At 43.0% G+C, this 24864-nt stretch overlaps 1 protein-coding gene across 4 annotated transcripts in view; it reads left to right on the plus strand.

Moving 5' to 3' along the window:
• NFIA (nuclear factor I A) overlaps nt 1-18721 on the plus strand; it is a 377477-nt gene extending 358756 nt beyond the window's left edge. For all 4 annotated transcript variants that reach the window (XM_030324297.1, XM_030324295.1, XM_030324298.1 and 1 more), the window contains one exon: nt 11184-18721. In XM_030324297.1, the coding sequence (XP_030180157.1) occupies nt 11184-11201 (18 nt within the window). In that variant the 3' untranslated portion in view covers nt 11202-18721. The remainder of the gene's footprint in view (nt 1-11183) is intronic.
• The last annotated feature ends 6143 nt before the right edge of the window (nt 18722-24864 follow it).

A 24864-nucleotide genomic window follows, 5' to 3' on the forward strand; every position in this document is an offset into this window, starting at 1 on the left:
CAACAACCCCCCCCCCCACCCCAGCCCCACCAAGAGGCTTCCCACTCACCTCCCTGAGAAATATTCAGGAAGAATCGAATTGTTTGTAGTAATGAATATTGCTCAGTTGTAAATTTAATCTACAAATTTAGAAGGAAATAAATCTGAACATAAAAAGCATTTGCTGTTTCAGCATTAAAAAAAAAAAAAAGTACTGTCATTTGAAACTGCCAACTCCCCCATGTGGGTTTGTTTTGCAAGTCACGTCTTAACAAAGACAAGTTGTGTTGCCATAAAACCCTAAATCCCACCACATTTTCAGAAGGAGGAGGAAAGCATTGTTCACTGATCCCTGGTGTGTGCTTTCGGGGATACCACATGGAGCTTTGACTGGGCTCGGGGAAACCATTCCATTTCTATGGAGGGTAGTTGGCCCAGAGGAAGCCTTGACCCCACCCCATGCCATCCAGATCCCAGCAACGCCTCCTGTGATGATGCTGCTTGCGCTTGGGGCCGGCATTTCAAAGTCATTTAGGCCAGTATTTCAAAGTTTTGTCTTTTTATGTTTGTTATTTCCTGCCCCAAATGCTGAGATAACTGGTATACCCAGGCCCGTTTTGCAGATAAGTTAAGTTGGACCCCCTAAGTCACAGAGGCTAGAAGTTAAGTCTCTGGCATTTTCCATGGCCAAGCTCACTCCAGCCTCAATGAGGGACATGAGCAGTTTTACCCTAGCATCCCATCCACACTGTGAATGAGGAAAAGATAAGTCCTGGAACTAGTGAAATCGAAACACAGGAGTTCCTGAAAGGTAAAGAAAGTTTAGGAATGGGATTTTTGTGAGTACGATCAGAGCGTCCTCCTTGTGTGCCTAAGTCCCAGGGCAACCAGCGACTGGAGTGGGGGGGTTCCCAATTCACAGTCCCGTGAGTGAGGAGGTGTATCTCCCCAGCCTCTCTTTCCTCGTGAATGAGAGAACTAAGATGCCCCAGCCTCCTCCACCTTCTGTCCCAAATCTGCTTCTGAGCCTCGTTTCTTTGGCTCACTCCAGAAGCCCTCCACTCCAGCTGCCAGGCGGGGTGGTCGTGGTTGCAGCTGACTGAGCTCTTCTTCGAGGCCTTTCTTAATCCAGTGAATGGAGTAGGAAGGACTGTTGGTTTGTGTGGACTTTGGGAGAGGAGGGGTCTGCCCTCATTCCTGTGGGGGGCTCAAACCCAGGTGGAGAGGGAGAGAAAGAGACTGGCTGGAGGGGTGGGAAGGGGGCCGGAAACCGGGCTGGAAAGGACAGGAGGAAGGAGCCTGGACCGTGAACGGAGGGCGCTTAAAAGGGGTAGGAAGCAAAGACCTGTGCTCTGGGCCTTCGCAGTTGGTGCCAGCTGGGGTGGAAAGGTGCAAAGGTGGCAGATGCCATCCAGTGCCTAAAAGGGGCTTCTTGGCTGAAAAGGTTAGTTTGGGAATTCGTTCCTGGCAAAGAACCAGATCCTCTGTCATCCTATTGCAGGATAGCTCTGCGAGAATTTTTGTAATAACTGGACTACTTTTCGCTTTAATGTTATTTTTCCCCTTTCCAGACTTTCTCTACCTGCACAATCCCAACACCAAATCTACATGATAGATGCGCTGTGAACCTGAGTGGTGTTTGGGAAGGTCTTTTCCGCTCTGGGGGAAGAGCAGGAGCAGAGAAGCACTGGGTGGAATGATTATTACAATGTGGCCACGCTCTGCTGAGCTCTGACCTCCACTCCCACGCCTCTCTTTTTAAACAAGAAAGGTTACCTCCCCCGGCCACCATTGGGCCAGCCCCAAGTGTGACTGTCTGTGCTTGTTAGACAACAGGCATTTAATTAAAGTTGGAATCTGATGTGTAGAAAACATACATTTTTTTCATTTCATAGCTCCCTAGGAAATCATATTCTCTCTGCCATCCCTACTGTACTCAAGTCTCTCTGCCACCAAAAAACAAAAAATAAAAAAAAGAAGAAAAGAAAAGAAAAAAAAGGAAAAAAAAAGACTAGAGGAAAGATGATCTTAAAACTGAAAATCAAAAATCACGAAAGGGTAGCTTGCCTTCTCTATTTTTGCCTTTGGGGCAGACATTAGCCAATCATAAAGCCTGTATTGTATCTTCAAACCAGAGCCAGTTTTTTAATGGCAAACTTCCCACATGCAAAAGGGTTTGTCCCATTTCAGGGCATTAAAACACAACGTTTAATGAATCTGTAACTAAAATCTTTCATCTTTCCTCTGTGTGGTAAAAGGGCTTCCCTTAATGCTTTCTGATACTTGGGTTGGACTTCGTAGACTCAAAAAATGAAAGAAAGAATGAAAGAATGGAAGGAAGGAAGGAAGGAAAGGAGAAGAAGGCCCTCCCTCCTCCTCCTCTCCCGTCTCCCCCCTTCTTCCTTCCTTCCTTCCTCCCCTCCTCTCCCTCCTCTTCCTTCCTTCACCCGCTCTCTCCTTCCCTCTTCGCCCTCCTCCCTCCTCCTTCCTTCTTCCTCCCTCTCTCTCCCCTCCGTCCTTTCCTTCCCTTCCTTCCTTCCTCTCCATTTCCTCCTTCCTCCTTCCTTCCCTTCCCTCCCCCTACTACCAACCAACCCCCCACCTCGCCCTCCTGAAAATAAACCGCGAAGCGCCCTTGTCACTGCGTTTCCGAGGCAGAGCCATCCATCCGGGCACTGTCTGGGCTCCACCCAGAAAATCCGGCGGTGCTAACCCAGCCAAACAGATAGGAACTCTGGACGATTTCATCGGGTCGTTGTCCCCTTAATCTCCACGCTGCACCTCAGATCTCAAGCAGCTTCCGTGGCGCGGGCTCACTTTAATGGATAGAATCTATTTTTCATGAAAAAGCAGGAAATAAGCTGTCTCTTTCATAAAAAGATTTACAAAATGTAATCATTGTTGAAATATTCCCTTTGAACTGCCGTGTCCACGGGGGTCTCCGGCTCCCAGAGTCGTGCTTCATTAGAACCCCCTCACAAGCGGCTCCAGAAGGCAGGTACACTGGTGGTGCCCGGCTTTGATGTCTTGAATGAATGAAAGAAAAGCACAATAAAAAAGAGCTGTTGATCAAGCATAAAATACTCTTTAAGCTGACAGAATAGCAGCGTTAACACACCCTAAGCTGCTTTTAGTTTTTCCCTTTTTTCCTCACATTTTCCTGTGCTTTGTGTACAGTGGGGGTTTGTATTTTATAAGAAGTCTCTGATCTATGTAGTATGCCGTTCGCTAACAAAAACCAAAATAGGATTGTTTCTGTCCCACTTGGTTGCCTGACTACTCCCTCCCTCCCCGCCTCCCCTCTCCCCCGCTCACCCCCAACTTCCAAGGCGTGCAGTTGAGCCTTGCAAGGCAAGGGCCCAAATGCCTTTCATAAACTTGAGCCAATTCCTTTTGTGTGGTTGGTTTCGCTGTTCTGATTTTAATACCGCAATTAAAGACAGATTTTTATTTTCTCAAGAACTTTCTCTTGCAACTGGGGAAATGGAACTGATGCAGCTGCTACTTTTAACTAAGAAATTATATCATTAAATGAGAGAAAAACGCCTTGTCGGGCCATGACTTTCCAAGGGAACCGGTCCTCCTTGTGTCTCACGTGGACCTTAGGGCCTGTCCACATGCTACAGTTAGAGAATCCATTACCCTGGCGTTCTGGTTTTCTGTGCTTGCCTCTGTCCAGGCATTAGCTCATCTAATCCCCATAAAAACTGATAAAGTTGTTATCTCCATTTCATGGAGTCTAAAACCAAGATTGGGGAATGCTAACTTGCCTAAGATGATTTAACTAGTACATAATGGTGCATACTAGTTACATGATGAGGTTCTGCTAACTCGGCCTCCAGGGCCCCAGCTCTACTGCAATGCAGACAGCCCTCCAGGAAGGACCTCCAGGAAGTCCGCAGAGCAAATGTGAGTGGGCCCGAGTGCCGTTGTTAATTCAGAAGTCTCTGGTTTCATGAGGTAAAAGATTCCTCAGATGAAAATGTAAAGGGGGGGGGGGCAAAAACAAAAACAAAAAACATTACTTGATGGTGAGGCAAACACTAGGGCAAGTTGGAATACAGCGAAAGAGTTAGACTTTGGAACAACGGTCGGAATAACTGGATTGTGTACGTACTCTCAAGGTTTGGAGGTGCCGGATGGCTCATTGGGTAAAAAGATTAGTGTTTTCCCGTCTTGAGGTTTGAACCAAACAGAGGTCTTGGCCGGGAGCAGCACGGTCACTCTCCAGGGAGCGGTGGTTTGGACAACTCCTCTGTGCTTGTAGTAAGTAGGCAGCAGTCCATGTTACAAAACTATTGCACATGCTACTGACGCAGTTGGCCACAGTTGGTCCCACTGCAGCAGCTCTTTAGTCAGAACTGCCTGGGGCGGCGTGTGGAGACCTGTTCCTCTCTTGGGAGAGCGCCTGTCATTTGGGGAGGCATGGCCATGTGACGTGAGCATGGATATGGCACAGCCATGCTAGAAGTCATCCATCTAAATGCCCTGTTGGGGTAACTGATACCAGGCTTCCAGAACCTCTAAGATAGCTCCTTCCTTCCTTCCTTCCTTCCTTCCTTCCTTCCTTCCTTCCTTCCTTCTTTCCTTGACAGTATTTAGTAAGTGCCTACTCTGTGCCAGCCACTGGGCAAGACACTGGGGATGCCGCACTCAAGAATGTATCCATTTTCTTGGGGAGAAAACAGGTAATTAAAGCTCAGTGACTATGACAGAGGTAAACCCTGGGACGAAAGGCCTCGAGAAAGACCCCTTGGAAGAAGGGATGCTAATCTGAGAACGCAAGAGCTAGCAAGTGTTAGCCAAGCCAAGGAGAGGGGGACAGCCCGTGCCAAGGCCCAGCAGGGAGAAAGCATTTGGCTTTGGGGGATCTGGAAGAAGTTTAACACAGCACAAGTGTTGAGTACAAGCAGCGAAAAGATAAGGCCACAAAGGTAAGTGGGGCCAATCATGGCCCATTAATGTTTTAACAGTTTCCTGTACAATAAACAAGTCTTGGTTTAGCGTTATTGAAAACAGGTTTTCTTTAATTAACAAAATCAGACAAGAAAGATGACGGCAGGGATCAAAGCCCATGGCTGGCGATACCAATAACTGACACCTGTGTACAGCATGGCACCTTTTTCAGAAGAAACCAGTGTGAAAATCTGCCTTCCTCTCCTGTAATGCAGAATGGCCCTCACAGCAACCCTCTGGGAGCCCGAGGACAGAGACCAGCTTACTTCAAATCCCACAGCTAGTTAAGGGAAAAAGTAGGACTCAATCCTGGGTCCCTGGGACATTGGATGCTCAGCCTCATCCGTTGATATTAAGTTGATAAAGATCCTACTGTAAGAACAGCAATGAAAGCTATAGAAGGCTGCAATTCAGTGCCTTCTTTCTGCACAACGACTCAAGGAGTCTCCCCCCAGAGCCTAGTGTACATAGCACCGAGCACACATTAGGCCCCTAGTGCTTGTGGATTGAGGGAAGAAGTGCTCCAAAATGGTGTCTACTGATGTGAGAAACTCAGAAGGTGGTCCATTTCTGTTGTCTTGAAAGGGGGCGGGGGAGCTACGGGGCTTTTGGCTGATTTGCCAAGGGCAACTCATTTGGGCTAAACCTTGGGCTTTTTGCTCCTCCAAACAAGAGCAGGAAGCCAAAAATGACTAACTGGATGAGTGTGACCCCGCAGAGATACAGCACTTCCTCAAGAGAAGAGTCAAAATGGTGACCACAACTCATGTGGTCCTGGTTGGTAGCGTCCTCTTTGGGGCTGATGAACAGGCGGGCCTGCCCGCGGGGTGGGGACAGAGGCCCCCCTGTATCTGCATGTCTCCTTTTTATGTGTGTGAATGTCCTTAAATAACCCACCTTGTGTGGAGAAGAAAACGAGGCGTCACACCCAGTTCTGGATTCCACATTAACAGCCTCCTTCCGCAGTGTTCAACTTTGCCCTTGAGGCCTTTTGTTTAACTTTTTAATTTGAAAAACAGATTCTGCTGCGTCACAGTCTGTTCCACCCTCCCCATCCACACCCCCTGCACCCTCCCTTTTTTTGTTGGGTTTTTTTTTTTTTTTTTTTTTGGTTAAAGTAAAATATTAGCTATCTCAAAGAGACTTGTATTTCCTTTTGTTGTTAAGATATACATCCTGCCCTCTTAGTGAGAAGAGTCTATAAAAGGCCTTTAAAAAAAAGTTGTTATTCACGTTAGAATGTGTGTTGTTCACTAAGGAGTTGAGTCTCCTTCAACCATGTCTCGGGCCACCTCATGACCAAAGTTTGGAAGAGTTTCCTAATTGCTCCCCGTGGGGCATAAGGAAGGAGAGAGCCTGGCACTGCCAGAGGGTGCCAACTGCTATTTCAGCCTTCCTGTTTAGGATGCAGCCGGATAGATATTGTTTATGGCTCATAAAACCTGACTACTGTGAGTATTCCAGAATCCCAGCAGAATGGGATTCCAACTTTCATGGAGCTGTAAATTAAGGGGCGGGAAGTGTGATAAAACTCCTTAGAGAACGCTGAAAAAAATTTTTTTTTTTTCGCGCTGCAATGGTTAAATGAAATTTTATAAGCACATTCAGCGTGGAGCTGTTTTGCATTACATGAGTTGAATACCTTAGAGACGCCACATCTGCAGGCACTTTATTAAATCCTTAGTCAGCACTTTCCAACCTGATGAGATTACTTCTTCATTTGACTGGAGAAAAGGAAAGCTGAGCTCCGGTCCTGGACTGCAGGTTTCTTTTGATGTTTCACCTTGAACACTGAGAGAGGACAATTACCCTCCCCCGCCATTTCGCCCCCCCCCCCCCCCCCAGCACATCCCAAACTGTAGAAATTGTGAGTGTAGCAGGGTAATTTTACTTAACTAGCACCTCTGTGGGAGTTGTGGATTTACGGACCTCCAAAACAACTAGAGCTGAAAGTCCCTGAGGAAAAAATAGATCAAAGCTCTGTGTTTACTTCCTTAATGTAAATGTATCAAGATAACATCATCCTATATTGTATTGTAATATTGGAACTCGCTGCAGATAAGGGACAGAGAGATTCCTTTGTAGTCCATCTGGATACAGTAGGTTAGATTAAGGGCATATAAAGTGTGAAGGCAGAAACCATATAAAATATAAGCTTGCATCAGTACATATCTGAAGACCATTTTTTGACTCTCCATCAATGAACTTTGTTTAGTGTGGCACCATTTTCCTGGTGATTTTTTGCTACCCAACCCCAACAATTTAACAACCTCAGACTGTTTTTTATATTTTGCTTGTACGACCCAAGAAGAAAATGCGCAGAGTCATTCTTCAAGTGATATTTTGAAACTGGCACTGCTTGCATAATAGATTTGCTAACAAAATATCACAAGAAGAGAAAAGCAGTCTTTTCCACACACTATCTTGTCCATTTGATGTTAGTAGTAGTTCATGGAAGTCTCTAAAAATCAAGCGGCTTATACATGTGCAGCTATAACATTCCCCATAAAGGAATTAGGAATATCTCAGTTACAAACAGATCATGAGAAAATAATTCAGTGAAATGGATACGTTTTTTGATTATGATTATAACTGTTTATCTGCTATCTCTGCAAAGGAATGATTTAATCAAAGAGACTTCATTTCCGCCCCCACCACCCCCCCCCCCCGCCCAAAAAGAACTTCAAAAACCAAAAAAAATAACAAAAAACAAATTCCCTGTATGGCTGCCCTAAAGGATTGACTTCCCATTTGGGGAAAGCCTTGGTCAAGTAGCTGGGTTCATTGTCATGAAGATTAGTGTGATGTTGAAATAAGTACTAATGGTCAAATTACAGGAGTGAAAAAGTTTAAGAATAGGTTTTGGTTTGGGCCTGAAAGGGTTAATTAAGTTTTTTTCACGGGTTATTAAAGACCCCCAACCCATGTCTTCAGGAGTCATATTGACACCACACCACAGGGCAACTCGCTTCTCTATTGACATGTTGCTGGTCAGAGCACAATAGCCTTCTGTGTCTGAAAATCATTGCTAAAATCATCTCAAGGAAAAAAAAAAAAGTTTGAAAGCTCTAACGTTAGACAAAAGCCCAAGAGCTGCAGTGCGCAGCTCAAAAACCCGGAGTCAGCAACTTCTATTGATTAAAAACTAACCTTTAAAGTAACTCTGAGAGTGTGTGGTTAGCATTTAAATTTAAACATGTCATGAGTTGATTTGTGTTACTGAATACCAACTCAGAAGGAGTAACATTCACATCACATTTTTTTTTTCTAATTCCCTTAAGCAGCTAAAGTATTTCATGAAATGTCAATAGGGCAAAAAGAAAAAGTGGAGGGGGGGGCAATGCTAGGCCTTGTAGTTTTCTTTCCCATGCAAATATTCACACACACACACACCCCCACCAAAGAAAAGTATGGAGAGTGAAACACAATAATTAGTCCTTTGTCTAACTTTCCCAAGTGCCAGAGAAAGACAGATTAATTAAATATACAACAGTGTTGGTTTTTGGAGTGGGGGTCTTGCTTGCTGTGTAGGTCATAAATTAGGCAGAATAAATACTTCAATGTGTTTGCAGTGGGCCTGCTACGTCAGAGCCACTGGAAGGTTGGTGGGAGGAGAACGGAGGGTTTCTTGCTAATGATAGTCACGTCTGGGTCTGTCTGGTTGCTCTTAGCAACCAGACATGATGTAACACCAGGATGAACTTGAACTTGGGGGACTTGAAAAGAGAACAATAGACCAGAGCAATCAATAAAGCCTATTTCAGTGAAGGATTACAGAGCTGCTCTGGGGTAACCTTGTCGGCAAGGCACACACTGAATAGTAAGATGTGTGAAGAAACTTTTTTTTTTTTTTTTTTTGCTTTGCTTTTTAAGAGAAGTGCAGAGGCATTGCAGATTTTTGTAGCACTCTGAGGTTGTGTCCAGAAACCGTGGTATGGAAAACTGCTCCCCCTGCTGACTCCCTGGGTCCCCGATGTTTGCTTCAAGAGCTACTATGCAGTGTCAGATTGAAGAAGGCTGGGATTTCACAACTGACTTAGAAAGTGTGAGAACAGAAAATCTGTAAGCGTGATTTGACGCACCCAAACTTTGAGACTGTTTTGTTGACGAGAGAATGCAGCTGCAGCGTGAGTCCATCAGCGTGAGTAGGAGAGGCCTACTAAAAATACGGTTTGGGGGCTCGCCTGCCCTCTCTTCTCTTCCCCCCTCTTCTTCCTTTTGTCCAGTTGGATTTAGGCCGTGTATTTGCCAGGATGATTTCCTTTCGGGACACAAGAGGCTATATTGTGTTCCCTCAAAGCATGTGGTCAAAGAAGAACATCGAAAAGTACCCAGGATGAGTCGTTTTACGGTTTAGGCTTAGGTGTTTCAAGTCCTCTGGAAATCAAAGGTAGCTTGTGTGACCAGGAAATCTCATACCCACCTCCATGTAGCTATCACTTTGCCATTTATCCCTGGTATCAGAGTCCTTAATTCACCTAATTGAATCTCCTCGGCACCGATGAACCTTCACTGGACTGAATCAACTCAAATGTACCCCCTTTCTGAGAGTGCCAACTCAGTGATTTTCACAGGCATTCACTGTTGCTGGAAGTTGATGATTTTGCTGTGAATGATGATGAATATGGTGAACTTGGCAGGGTATCACCAGAGAAAAGTTGGCGAAAGCCACGTGCTTCTCTATTTCACTTGAGAAACTGACTCTGATATTAGACCATAACTGGTCACTTTGTGTAGGCAGCAGAGAAAGAAACTCCAGCATATAAAGTGATGTATCACCGGACTGTTGTCCAAAGCTCATCACCTGAGGATTTTTTGAAAGGTAACTGGTAACAGGGCCCAGCAGGCATATGGAAGGCTCTAAATAAATGCTGAATGAGCAAAAGCATGAACACAGGCTATGCAGTGGCCTCGTTTTTGTCATTTGGACCTCATGGCAGGTAATAGGGTGCGGTCTTGATATCACTTGATTGTTATCTGTCATTTTTGAAAATATTATTTTAGAAATAGTGAGCTGAAAGCATTTTGTGTCATAAAATCTACCTCATGCACATATAAGGAGACGGGGTATAAAAGAGGTGCTGTGACTTGCCTAAATACGCAAGACTCTTGGTATGCCACTTTTTCTAATTCACCTCCACTTATTTTTCTATCACTATTGACCGTCTGTACCTGTTAAAAGAATGTCACAATACCATCTTTAGTGCCTACATCTCATTGAAAAGGAAATGTGCTAGAACTACCCTGGGATCCAGCTATCACACTACTGGGTATTTACCCAAAATGTACAAAAACTCTGCGTCAAAGGGATACATGTGCCCCTATGTTTATAGAGCATTATTTACAATAGCCAAAATATAGGAGCAGCCCAACTGTCCATCGCTTGATGAATGGATGAAGAATGTGTGTATATGCGTGCGCACACACACACACACACACACACACACACACACACACTGAAATACTATTCAGCCATAAAAAAGAATGAAATCTTCCATTTGCAATGACATGGATGGAGCTAGAAAGTGTAATGCTAAGTGAAATAAGTGAGAGACAAGTACTGTATGATTTCACTCGTGTGTGGAATTTAAGAAACAAAGCAAACAAGGAAAGGGGGGGGGGAAGAGAGAGACAAACCCAGAAACAGACTCTGAACTAGAGAATAAACTGATAGTTACCAGAGGGGAGGTGGGTAGGAATGGAAGAAATAGGTGATGGGGATTAAGGAGTGCACCTGTCATGATGAGTACCAGGTGATTAAAATAAAATGTAAATAACTAAAAAGAGGGAATATTAAAAAAAAAGATGTGAAAATCATCAAAATAGACCTTGATCAGCCCGTGAAACCTCTCCCCTCACCCATTGTCCATTCATTGAACACTTTTTTGTTGAGAACCTTCTACTCCAGGCACTGCTGGGCACTGAAGACTCAGTGACCAGGTGATTGAGCTCCGTGCCCTCCTGTAGATATATATATGGCACACAAATACTTTATTTTTAAGACACATTCAGAATGTTGGCAAACCTCAATGAAGACATTGAGTTTTAACTTCAGAGGAATAAGATCAGCTTCAGTGACTCAATATTTACTACTGTTTGTCAATCCTCTACCTCCCCAGAAAATTCCACCCCCCTTCCTCCCCTTCATTCCTGATACAGATTCCAATTTCTTGGTTGGAAGGGCAACTTCTAAAATACGTTACTTTCCAAATTGTACCTCTAATCACTCTCTTCCTTTTGTCTTCCAGTCCTGGTACCTGGGATAAAAGTCGCAGCGTCCCACCATCCACCAGACAGACCACCTGACCCCTTCTCAACTCTGTAACATGGACGCATCCTCAACCCAGCGCGGTTACAACTTCACTGTCAGTGGAAGGGGAGAATCAAATCAACTTGTACATGGAAACAGCGAGCATTATGGTCAAACAGCAAAGGCCATAACCTTTTGGGATTTTTTTTTAAATACTTTAGGGACTGTTGTAATTTTCTCATATGGTGCTGGAAATGGTTGGGCTTTGTAACACGTGGAGTGTTCCCGTGGTAGCGTGAGCATTAGGTGATGTGGCTAGCGGAGGTCTACCCTTGCTCACTGACTTCCCGTTGTAACACACTTTCCTTACGGAGCCTGGCTGTTTCACAGTATTTCATGAATTTACCCACACAGGTGTGAGCCTCCTTGAGTCATCGGGAGGCACATGGAGAACTAAATCTTTTGTAGTAGCTGAGATCTGCAATATATAACTTACGGGACAGTCAAAGGGCAATGTTTTTCTGTAACATATTGGAGAAAGAAAATGCAGTTATGTTCCTTTTTTATTTTTTCTTTTAGTTTGGTTTTGGTTCAGCAGTCAGCAGTTAAATATATAACATGGCCCACAAGGACAGTGAATCCACTCACGTTGCAGAACAATTCCGAAATGACAAACTACTACTACTATTCAGTTTTTTAAAAGTTGTGAAATGCTGCACTTACATTTAAAAAAAAAAAACATTTTTTCAACAATTTCAACAATGACACACAAATTCACGTGGAAATGGGGAAGATGGTCTGTTTTGACAGAAACTGACAGGAATCAATCAAAACAATCGAATTTTGAAATGAGTAAAGTGCAATTTCATTGGATAGCTAAATATCTTTGTAAGATAGAGATTGTTGAAAATTCTATTTTTGTTTTTCAAGTCCTTCCACCCCAGGACTCTAAATTATTGGGGTAAAAAAACAGCCTTGCAAGAAAAAGGGGAGCTATTTTTGCTTTTTATGTTTTTTATTATTAAACTTGTATCCCTTTAAAAACTGAAGGAAAATTAAAAAAAAAAAAACAAAAAACAAATCTAATGGTGCTTTTACCACGATATGTTAACTACATTAAATGCTAATTAATTATTTTCTGTTATCAAAGCACATAACTAAAATGAGATCATGGTATCTGTTAATTTTATAAGCTAGAAGTCACTATAATGGATTATGCCAATTCTGAAAATTTTTACATGTATCCAGCAACATAGGATTTATCAGTTATCAGACACTTCATTGTACCAGAGATTGTCCAGAACTTTTAAAGACCTTTGCGCCCCTGAACTGGGCTATGGGAAAATAATAATAATAATGATGATGATAAAACCAATACTGACACAAATGCTGGTGCCCATTCAGATCAAGGGTACCTGTTAGGGAAAAAAAAAAGTTTGCACCCCCAAATGTCCTGTATCTTATGTAAACGCACACACACACACACACACACACATGCACACACAAACACACACACACACACAAAAAAAAACAACAAAAAAACATACAAAAAAAAGTGCAAGTGATTTTTCTACCAGACAGCGAAGCACCCCTTTGCTTCCCATGCAACTTCAAGAAGGTTTCCTATACTATACATATATATACGTTCTGGTTGGCAAGCCCTGCTGATCAGAGAAAGTCTCTGCATGTTCTAGTGTTAGTAACTAATTTTTATATAGTTAATGTAGGATAAAGTAGAGTGCATTAAGACACAATATTGTAATCCCTACTCTAGGCACTTGCCTTTAAACTATGTTTTTCAGCCCTTCAGAAGGGTTCTACTACTGTCCTATACAATCAAGTAACTGAAATTCTTGGGAAGACACTTTGCTCCTCATCTTTCCCCCGAAACAATGTTGTTTTGTTTTGTTTTTTTTCCTTAATTTGCACGAAAACAAAAATTCCATATCAATGTGCCTTGCCCTGGATAGCGATTATTTGTGGAATTGTTGCACATATGCTCCTCTATTGAAAGGGGTTTTTCCCTAGTCAAGCATTTGGAGACACTTTTTGTAAATGTGACTTTTATGTCAGCCATCGTCAGTTTCAACATCTAGAACTAAATAGAAAGTTAGTTGTTCCGCAGATAGGAGTAGTCTTTATTGTCCTCTGTGGTCAGTGGCAGTGCTATTCTGAGATCTGTAGATGGCTTAGAATATCAGTATTTTGGATGTTGCTGCATTTTACAATTTATTTGGAGTCTTCCTTTATTTTCCCCCCAGATATATGAAAATATGCAATACCTGCTTATATCGTGTAGAAAAGCTTAGCGATTATTAATTTTTCTTTTATTTTTTTTATTTGACCAAAGTCGGTGCTGCACTTGACGCAGTGTGTTTTAGGTGTTTGTCTTTGTACTTTTTTTGTGATTTTTGAATGCACGTGCGCAGGAAGGGCTCCTCTTAGAGAAGCAGTCAAACTGTGAAGCACTAAGCTGACCCTGCTTCAAGCAATTTTGTTTTTACAACTGTTCCTTTCACAAGCAAGCCTTAAAAAAAAAAAAAAAAGACAACTTCCTTTTTCTTCAGCTCCCACACCCCATTTTTCTTAGCAGACCGCAGTCAATCCACATTCAATAAAAAGGATATAATGCCCATTTTTATATGCACGTTTTTAAACTTCCAAGTTCTGAAAATTGTTTACTGGTTATCTCTATTTAAGGAAAAAAAAATAAAATAAAACATTTTGGATTTTCATATGTGTCTGATAAGTGGTTGAATAGTCGTTTGACGCTCTTGTGTGGTGTGGTTGTCAGTATATGGTGTCACTTCCTATAGCCAGCCAGCATAATTCGCCTTCCCCGATAGCACTTAGCTGGGCATTACTTTCTTATGACATATGTGCACTAAAAAAAAGAAAAAAGAAAAAAAAAAGAAAAAAAAATAGCAGCTTTCAGTGCTTCACAGTGAAGGGAAAAAAAGCCTAGACAAACATTTTGTCAGAACCTTTGCTATAAGCCAAGGTATTACCAGTAAATTGGTTGTATATACAATAAAATTGCACCCTTTTTTTAAAACAAAACAAACTAAGCAATAGTTTGGGCAGTTTTAGTTGTTTCTAGTGAGCATGTTGTAGTCATGACTGCAAAGAGAGAGGATAAACTGCCCGCTCAGAAGATATGTAATTTGTATTGTTGTATAGTTTTATTGATTACACTGATTTATTCTACCCTATTTTATAACGCAGGACTTTTGTAATGTTGTTTAAATGAGGAAACATTTCTGTCAAATTAGCCTAGTGAAATTTCTGATTGTCCATTATAAAGGCAGCGTTCATAGAATTGCTTTTCTTTCTTTCCCGCCCCCCGCCCTCCCACCCCCCTCGGGAACTGGATTTAAGTTTAAAACTTTCCTGTTTCCTTTTTTTTTTTTTGTAAGTATTTAAATACAGTTATTTTTTTTTTCTCTCAATGGTATAGCATATTCCTATGCTTGAGAAGTATAGGTCTACTGAAAAACCATTGTAAATGGACGTTACAGGTATGCTGTATTTTTGAAGGTATTTTGTTGTATTCAGTTTGATGAAGCTAAAATTAGGGAACTCTGAACAGATTTGCAGGAAAAAAAAATGTTTTAAAGGCTTTAAAACATTAAGGAGGCAGTCTAGGGTGATAACGAACAGGGGTTAAGTATTAAATACACTAAGTTACATTTTTGTTCATGTTTCATTGTCCAGAAAGCAGCAGGAAACTAGTTCAGTTGTGATCAAGCAGGAAAAAAGAAACACCAACAAGCTGAGTGTTTACCTTTTAGATGAAAGCCAAGCGAAGATGTTTGAGGAAGACTTTGCTACCTGGGGTGTGTAGACTGACAGGCTGAGGGCTGGCCCAGTGGAAAGGCCCCGCCCTTGATTCTGAGACACATTTGAATTTTTTCTCTCCCATCAAATGGCATTAACAATATTGGCAAAGAGAAGTCCCTCAAATCACTCTCCACGTTTTTTTCTTTGGGAACTGAAGTCAGAGGCACAAACACTAAATCTGATCATTTTTCTATATGCTTTTTTTTTTTCTCCTGGCCCATCCCCTGCCACTAAAATGCTCCTTTTCTGATCATTCACGGGCAGAGGCCCTCTCCCTAATGCCACTCTATCCATCCCAGAGCCTTTCACTTTGCTTTGAGGTTCGGGCAAACTTTTCTGTTTCTTCACATCCTGGCATGGCCTCTATTGGTGTCAGCTCCTCCCCGCCCCCACCCCTGCAAGCCCACGACAACAAGAAAGTACACCTCCCCAAGCTTGCATCCTTCATTCTCTGACAGCCCAAGTGTAAGGGAACCCCGACTTTCCAGAGTCATGGTGTTCATTCAGCCCACAGCAATATGCAAAACCCATCCCTCAAAAAGCTTGTCTTTTACTTTTCAAACCCTTATCCCCCTACACCTTGAATTCTGTAGTTACAGCATCATCAAGTATTTACAAAATCTGGATTAAGAAAAACATTTTTTCCCTTGTGATTTTTTTTTGGGGGGTGGGGTGGGAGGGGAGGGATTTCTAAGAATGTCGTTTAATGTACTTTGCATCATGTCTCTGGAAATATCTTTTTGTCCATAATGGTGGTGGTCTCTCTCTCTCTCTCTCTCTGTCTCTGTCTCTCTCCCATATTTCTTTCTTTCCTTCTATCTTTCTGTCAGTTTTTTTTTTTTCCCGGTAGCAGGCCTCCATAGAACAAATTCAAAACACCACTGGCATGATAGTGTAAGGAGAGCTTCAGTGGCGCCTCACCACCCCCCCCCACAACCCCGAGATCTGTCCCAGGACAGTCTCGTCTCAGAAAGCTGCACTGCCCACAGGCAGGGCTTTCATTCAAATCGGCTTCCGAGGCCAATTTCGTCCTGAAGTCAATGCATGTATTTACTGTCTGACGGTAAACCCGCTCTGCCTTCTCCACGTCCAAGGCTGTGCATTTGCCTAATTAGTGTCGCGTATGTTTTCCTTTTATTTTTTTTCCAATAAAAAAGCAGTGGGATGAAAATTGCTTTGATAGATAGCAGGTAACATTGAAGCTGTTCCATAGCACTTAACTGTAGTGAATACTGTGTCACCAATTCTGAAATCAATTTAATGTTTAATGCAAATCCATTACATGGTGCTATAACAGGCTGACAAAATGATTTACACCAATGTGACAACTTGGGCTCAATTCACTCTGCTTTCCAACAGTGTAAATGCATAGCAGTGTTTATCTGCATGAGAACTATGCACTAATCTATCTGAAGAAAAAAAAAAAACTATATCAACTTTGGTATCTACTTTCCGTTTACTTCAATCCTTGCCTTTTTGGTCATTGTTATAATGCCAGCTTTAGGACAGAAAGAATTATAAGAAAACCAGCATAATACCTGATATATTAAAATGTAGTGCCTGTGAAATCTGTATTATATTGCTCTTCTGAAGTAAGATTTTTCTACACCGGTAGCCTTTGCTGTCAGTCAGGACCTTCTGGTATAGGTGATGTAAAATAACCGTACAATATTAATGCATGCTATTCCATAATGCTTAGTGAACTGTATGAATATTACTCAAAGTTATGTTAGTCTTTTTTTTTTTTTTCTGACTTGGTTCTTGTCAGCTAGGTTTAAGGTATTTCACTGAGAACGCAAATTCTGTCTTTCTTGATTTCGGCTGTTTTCAGTATTTTGGAGGTATACATTTACTTAAATTCAGTATTACTTGTGTTTTTGTTTTCGTTTTTGTTTTTTGTTTCTTCTTCCTAGGGGACAAGCATGGGTGGTTGATTTCAGAAATCAGTCCCTGGCAAGACTTTTGTCTCAAAACGACCATTTGTATTTCAAGAACTGTGCTACGAAGACACTCTGAGAACATTTCCAAGCGAGGGACATTTTCCTTGACCCTCGACTGAAGCTATGCCGACCCTGGAGCATTTTCTTAATGGACAATGTTCAGCCAGGTACCCATGCTTGATCCGTCTTCACACCAGACTTCCTCATATGAAAAGAAAAAAAAAAAAATTGAAAAAAATCTTTAAGAAATCACATGGCTATTTAGTTTCATGCACAGTTGCAATATTTTCTTCAGAAATAAAACTCTGTACAAACTTTGGGCCCGATTCATAAGAAAAGAAGTTTGCTATTAACACGGGATTTTTTTAAAATATATTTTTTGGGTCTAAATTTGAAACTACTTGCTTCCCAAATTAAATGTTTCATCTCACCTTTCCCCGCCCTAAACCAGCACCCATCTGCCTTTTCTGCCCAAAAGGGTCACATGACCAGATGAGGGGAATGGGGAGATGGGGTGTAGATGCCGGAAATGCTCAGGAAGATAGGGGACCACCTGCAGTTGAGCTCCAGAACGGGGAGGCCGCAGCATGCGGGGGCAGGACCTCGCCTGTGTGCCAGGCATCGTGAGTTTCACATGTGGGCTCCTTATGCGTTTTAATTAAAAAAACACAATTTCCCAAGTGTGTCCACAGGACCACAGGACTGTATGGTGGGAGTGCCCCCTCTAATCCAACCAGAGCACCTGTGGGGGGAGAGGAAACACTCACCAGGTCACGCCGGGTGAATTTTGTATCTGCACAGTGCTTTTAAGGGCAAATAGCTGCCCAACGAACTGGGCTATTTTTCCTGCTGTTTTCTGCTCGACTTCTCAAAATGACAGAAGCTTTCCCCCGCTTTATTCTATTTGTGTTATTCTTCTTTTCAATTTTTTATTTTTTATTTTATTTTTTTAGTACTAGTCTATACATCAGCATGTTTTTTGTTTTGTTTTGTTTTGTTTTGTTTTGTTTTGTTTTGTTTTAACATCTCAATCGAAGGCCACAAGGCCGCTGGCTATGTTGGGGTGGAGGTTTGAGAGAGCGGTCGGCTCCCATTTTTTTCTCCCTGGTCTCAGACCAGCCTGTCTGCACTGTGAAGGCGTTTGGTAGAGTCACCACTGAGATACTAACTCAGCCTAGAGCTGGAGCTTTGTCAGGTTCTAGGAGGGCCTTAGTAAAGACTTTCAAAGGCAAACACGTGATTCTCCTTCCCTACACTTGACCTCTTAATGCAGAACAAAGTTCTCTGGGGACCTTTCCCACCACCCTTGGAAATCTGTCCACTCAAGATACCTCGGTTTTTTGGTTTTTGGTTTTTTTTTTTTTCATTTTAAATTGCTGGGGGGTAGGGGACCGAACACTTCCAGAGATGAAAAGAGATCCGTTGTGAAACTAAACACCCCCGTGTTAATAACTTGGTTTGACATTTGTTTTTATGAGCCGGGCCCCCTGTGCCTCTAGTATACTTGTATTGACTCTCATAGCTACCCTTTTAGTTTTACTGTGTTCTGTGAAAATTTGTAATTGGTTGAGAATCACTGTGGGCGTCCATTCTTATTCAACTAAATCTCCACAGGTTTTTTGAGCTGGTGTGGATTAGTTTAACTCTTGTATTCAACCATTAGTGCTACCACCTTCTCACATTACAATACAATTACTGGAAGCAAGTACTGCATTTCCTATGCAACAAAAAAGGAAAATAAAAATTGCTAATGCTATGGAAGCTGTGTCCTCATTTGCTTTAAATCACACCTGGGTGCTTGTGTGAGTAACGGGGAAGAGTGGGGAAGAGTATGGACGGGTCCTTCTGCACCGGGGAGTTGGCATTATCCTGGATAAATGGCGAGCACATCGCGCCCTCCACAGAGGTCTGATGGGCACTGTTGGTTTTCTCACCTGCTTAGACAAATGCTGCATTTACCCCGTGCTCCCTCTGTGCCTGATACTCTTCTAAGTGCTTTAGATATTGTATCAGTGAGGGCCCAGTCAGGAATCAGGAATAGGGTCTGGTAGGTGTTCCAAGAAGGGGTTCTGCGGTAGCCTACAGAGAAATAATTGTAGGATTACAGCCACCAGCCCTGGAGCTGGGGACACAAAAAGGAAAAGTTGGGCTAGCGGAACCTAGGCATTCCAAGGAGGAAATCCACGCAGCCGGTACTTGGGTCTTTACTGAGAGGGGGCACCATGAAGGTGGGACGCACCACATGCATGGTCACAGACTCCTGCGGGGACGTTGGTGCTAGGATCGCTGAGGGGGAAGCAACCAACAGTATCAGTACTTCTGAGGAGGCGAGGCACGGTGGGTGCTGGGAGAGCTGAAAGGAGGCGGAGGCTCTTGGCGAATGCCTCCTCTGCTGCTGTCACATGTGGGCTGGAGCTGAAACCGGAAAGAAATCCCCTCTCTCCCTTCCCTCGTATTCTAAGACTTCGCCAATGTCTCTGGCTTGATCTAAGCCTCGCCATCTGGGAAGAGAGTAAGGAAAAGGTAGGAAGGAAACTACCAGCCCCCCCCCCCAGAACAGAGTATAGAGAGGTGAGCTTGCAGACCAGACACAGAAAGTGCACAAGCAGCACGTATATCTCAATCCATTTAATCCTCACAGACACCTCAAAGACCACTGTTTTCATCCCCATTTACAGATGGGGAAACTAAGGCAGAAAGATTCAATAAGTCACCCAAGGTCATACAACAACTAAGTAGCAGGTGGGATTCAAATCCAAGAAGTCGGCTTCCAACTTCCGTACCATAGTCACTACAATATATCAACTCAACTATTTATTCAATAAAAATTATTCGAGTACCCATTATGTGCCAGAGACTATGCCAGGGGCTAGGGACAGTAAGTAAATAAAAACTGAGCAACTGTTCTTATAAAGTATACAGTCTAGTGGGCAAAATAAGCATTATCCAAATAAACATAGCAGCAAAGGTAAGCTTGTAGTTGTGACGAGGTTTATAAAGGATATACAGTGCTATGAAAGCCATCATGAGATGTAGTAGGACAGATAGATGTTAACTGGCAAAGGGGGCAGGCAGGAAGAAGAATGGTCTGGGCAGAGGGAACAGCATGTGCAAACAGCCTGTGGTGGATGGAGTTTGGCACCTTTGAGGGAGGGAAGGATGGCCCGTCTGGATGAAGAGAAGAAAAGGAGAGGAAATATGTTAGAAGATGAAGCCTGACATTTAAGTCAAGATATTGCAAGGCCTTCCAGGCATATTAGGGACTTTTGTCCTATCCGCTGAGAGCATCCTAAAACACGTGTCAGTCAGATTAGGCTGGATCTATGCTGCGATGCAAACAAGTCCAGAACCTCAGTGGCTTACAACAGTAAAGATTTGCATCTTATTTTGCGTGTCCATCAAGGGTTGTGTGGGGGTCTTGATGCACTCTAGGACCCAGGGTGAAAAGCAGCTACCATCTCAACCATTGCTGGATGTGTTAGCATGAGGAAAATGGAGCATGGCAAGGCACCGCCTGGCTTTTAACGATTCCGTCTGGAATTGACACACACCACTGCCCCTCTCATTTCATTGGCCAGAGCATGTCATGTGACCATGCCTCAGTTCAACAGGACCAGGAAGGAGAGAATCCTCCTTGAGGGAGGGTTAGAGAACCCTTTTTTTTATTTTTTTTTTAGTACAGTTACCGTTTAGTGTTATATCAGTTTCAGGTGTATATTGTGATTCAACCATTCTATACATTACTCAGTGCTCATCATGATAAGTGTACTCTAAATCCCCCTTCACCTGTTTCACCCATCCCCCTCCCCACCTCCCCGCCAGAAACCATCAGTTTGCAGCCGGGAACTCTTATAGATTATAGCTTGAGGAGAGGAGGGGGAGGTGCAGAGCAGAGAAGGCCAGCGAGAGAGAGGACAGGACGGTCGCCCGGGCTGTGGTGCCTCCGGTGGGGCGGACAGATCAGAGAAGGTAATAAGGATATTAATGGCTACAGGGTATTGAGCTCTTTAATGTGATTTATCCCATTAAATTTCATATTTTCTCTCTTATTATTGCAGCTCTCAAAAAGGTATAGTCAGTCCTCAAAACACATTTCGGACTCAAGTGAATAGAGCAATTTCACACACGCATGGCTTGGAGTTTAAGTCGGATGGAATCAGTCATTACCTTTCGGTGACGACTCCAGCCAATAGAAGACACTTTGGTCTTTATTATTCAGAGTTACGAAACTGGAATTAAAGTCATTTAACAACTCTTGTTGACAGGTCGAGAGTAGGTACAGGGCTTGGGGTGAAGGCAATGTAGAGGTCAAAGACACAGGCCCAGGCACAGGAGTGACTGGGCTGAATCTTGGCCCTGCATCTTACTAGCTCTGTGATGTTGGCAGGTGTCTCTGTTTCCCCATTGTTAAGATGGGAATAATAAAATCAGCCCCTACCCACCTCACAAGGCTGCTGTATTTGATGAGTTAACATTCATAAAGGGGTGAGTGGTGTGGCCTGGCATATCGTGAATGCTATATCGAATGCTGTAACTACCACGATAAAGAAGTGGTTCCAAAATGTGGCCATAAGGCGTTCTTTCAGTGCACTGATGGCATAAAGCCCTCTTCCTCATCATTTCCAGGCCTCTATTTGAGCAAATCCTGAAAAAACTTTCATTCAACATCTGCCTCAACTAAGTAGCAAGAAGTAGCTTAAAAAATGTAGTCAAAGGTTTGAGGACAGACACAGTTGGGTTTAAATCTTGACATTTGGGACCTCAGGTTTTCTGTCTACAAAATGGGAATAAGGATAGTACCTACCTTCTGAGACCATTAAGAGGGTTACAAGAGTTAATGTACGTAGGCCCTCTGACACAGTATCAACCACCTAACAACTATTATTATTTGCAGCCCTGGGTTGGTGCATCCCTGAGGAGAAGAACTCTGGTACCTGAGAGGGTAATATTATATAGTGGAAAGAGGCTTGGGCTTGAAACCAGAGGACTCAGGTGTGAGTGGCCCTTCCACCATTTATTGGTATGATATTAATAAGTGACTCTCCCTGTGTCACAACTGAGAGAAAGGCCCAAATGGCTCAATGAATACAGATGAGGATGTGCAGGGAAGCACAATTCCAAGCACCAGGCACTAGGCTGTGTTGACTAGAACCCAGCTGGAGGGTCCCATCTGGCTCTGGTTCCTATGTCCCTCAATGGTGTTAAATGCCAGGGAAATCCATTCTCATCACTCAGGGAAAATTGGCCAAGGGAAGTGATACCTAGTCATCATTTTAACCCTTCAAGTCCTGGCTCTTTGGTGAAAGAACATGGCCAAAGTATAGAGGTCTTATTGACCTTTAGGGAGAAACCAGGCTTTCCTTGACCTATGAGGAATGAACTAGCTTCTTTCTATTCTCTCTGAAACACATAAGCCCATTCTCTTTTTTTAGTGTTTTTTAATGTTTATTTATTTTTGAGAGAGAGAGAGAGAATGGGGGAGGGGCAGAGAGAGAGGAAGACACTGAATCGGAAGCAGGCTCCAGGCTCTGAGCTGTCAGCAGAGAGCCTGACGCGGGGCTCAAACTCACAGACCATGAGATCATGACCTGAGCTGAAGTTGGACGCTTCACCAACTGAGTCATTCAAGTGCCCCTCACATAAGCTACATTGGTTTCCATCTGGCACATTCAGTTTGGATTTCAGGTTCAATACAGGGAGCCCTGGTAAAACAAATGAAAAGTAAATTTATTTCTACCGTCACATTAAAATTTTTTTTATTATGGAAAATATCATGTATGTACAAACTAGAATTGATTAATGAATTCCCATGTACCTCTTACTCATCACTTACAATTAACTCCTACCCCCTCTATACCCCATCCACTTCTTGACCACCCCATATTGTTTTGAAGCAAATCTCAGGTATCATATATTTCATCTGTAATTTCTAGACTACATCTCTAAAAGCCAAAGACTCTTTCATAAAACATATTCAAAATACTGTTTCATACCCCAAAATATTAACAATAATTCCTTAAAATCATCAAATAACCAATTAGTGTTCAAATATTTCCAACTGTCTTACAATGCTTTTAATAGTTTTCCAAATAAGAATTCAAATAATTATAGTGCATACAGTAACTGATTTTTATGTATCTTAAATCTTTAAATCTATAGCATCCCCTTCCTTTTATTTCCCTTGCAGTTATTTGCTGAAGAAACTGGGTTATTTATCCCGAAGAGTTTTTCCATCTCAGTTTTGTGAATTGCATCCCTGTGGCATAAACACATTCTACCGTTAAATTGGAAGCATGTTCGTGACCTTGGGAGTTGATCCATGGGATGCAATCCCAAGACTGCCTCACACACTGTCATGGAATGGACCAAAGAATTCACCTTGTGTTTGTGGCCCAACTCTGGAAGCTGTAGACAAAATAACTGAACCAAAGTGAAAAATGCTCCAGGAGCTGTTCACCAACTCCATCCCTAGCTAGCTTTTTTCTCTGCCGGGAACCATAGAAGCAAGGGAGAGTCTACCTGAATGACCTAAAAAAAAAAAAAAAAAAAAAAAAAAAAGCCAGCTTCCACCTTAAAGGGGAACAAGATGAATAATTCTGGTTGGTAAAGTCTACCTTCCAGATAAAAGTCTTTCTGCTCTTGCCTCCTTGTGCAACAAGCATTCTCTTCCCTTGTGACTGTGTGGCTTCGGGGGCAGAAGTCAGTCCCCGGGCATGGAGAATCAGTCTCTATGGAACAATCTTTGGAGCTCGCAGATCACTTCATCTAGCTCATCTGTTATTTCCACTACCGCCATCATGGCCTCTGAACACTGGCCTGATCCACACTCTTCTCCATGCAAGTACAAAATCTCATCCAAAGCAAACGGGACCAACATTATTGAATACCTCCCATGTGCCAGAACTTGGGGCTGGCAACGGTGATGAATCTGAGATCAGCCCAGAAGAGTACAGAGTCTAGCAGAGAAAACAGACGTGCAAATCAAATCATGGCCTTATAAAAGCCAGGAAGGCATCACATAATCTGGGGACCAACTATTCCCAAGGGAAAGAGAGCCATGGGGAGGAGACGTACAATCTAGGTCTTCAAGGATGAGCAAGAGTTCTAGAGACTGGCTAGAAGATACAAATAGCATTAGCTATGCTAATAGTAATGACACCTAGCATGTACTGAGTGAGCCCCTCACACCACGCATGGTTCCAAGGGCTTCACATGCACAAGAACATATAAGCTAACCCCATGAAAGAGAAATAATTGTTATTCCCATTTTACAGATGCAGATAGTGAGGCACAGAGAGTTTCAGTAACTTGCCTTACTTATGTTAGTAACTACCTGTGTGGCGCCTTAATGTTCACGGGCTTAAGGGATAGATAACATTTCTAAATCACAATTAGTCCAAATGTAAGTCTGGTTCACCGTCCTCTTCCAAGTGCCTGGAATCATGCTCAGCACGTAAAAGGCACTTTGTACTGTCAGAGGACAAGCCATGGTTGGGTCAGTCAGCTTTTATTTGCCGCTTCAGATCTATTCTCCACCCTCCTCCAAACTGCCCTGTGCTCAGAAGGCTGACCTATATGGACCATGTCAATGGGCTTTCTTGGCCTGGGCTTACCAGCTGGGATGAGCCAGTCAGAAACCCTGGCAATAGATTGTTGGGAGGGAGGACAGTGATGTCAGGGTATTTATTCCCCCGGCTCTCTCCCTGGGTCGTCTCTGGCTGGTGACATTCCTCCTCAAAGGAAGGTCAAAGCTCCTCTCAACATGGCTCTCCATACCTTAATTTCTCCTTCTGTGTTCTGATAACAGCCCTCCCCCACCCCACTCCTCACCCCTTTAGGCATGGAGATAGTAAGAGCTTTGGGTTACCATCTTTTATAATTCTCTACATCTTACCCACA

The sequence above is a fragment of the Lynx canadensis genome, chromosome C1 (genome assembly GCF_007474595.2).
Source record: "Lynx canadensis isolate LIC74 chromosome C1, mLynCan4.pri.v2, whole genome shotgun sequence".
Classification (NCBI taxonomy): domain Eukaryota; kingdom Metazoa; phylum Chordata; class Mammalia; order Carnivora; family Felidae; genus Lynx; species Lynx canadensis.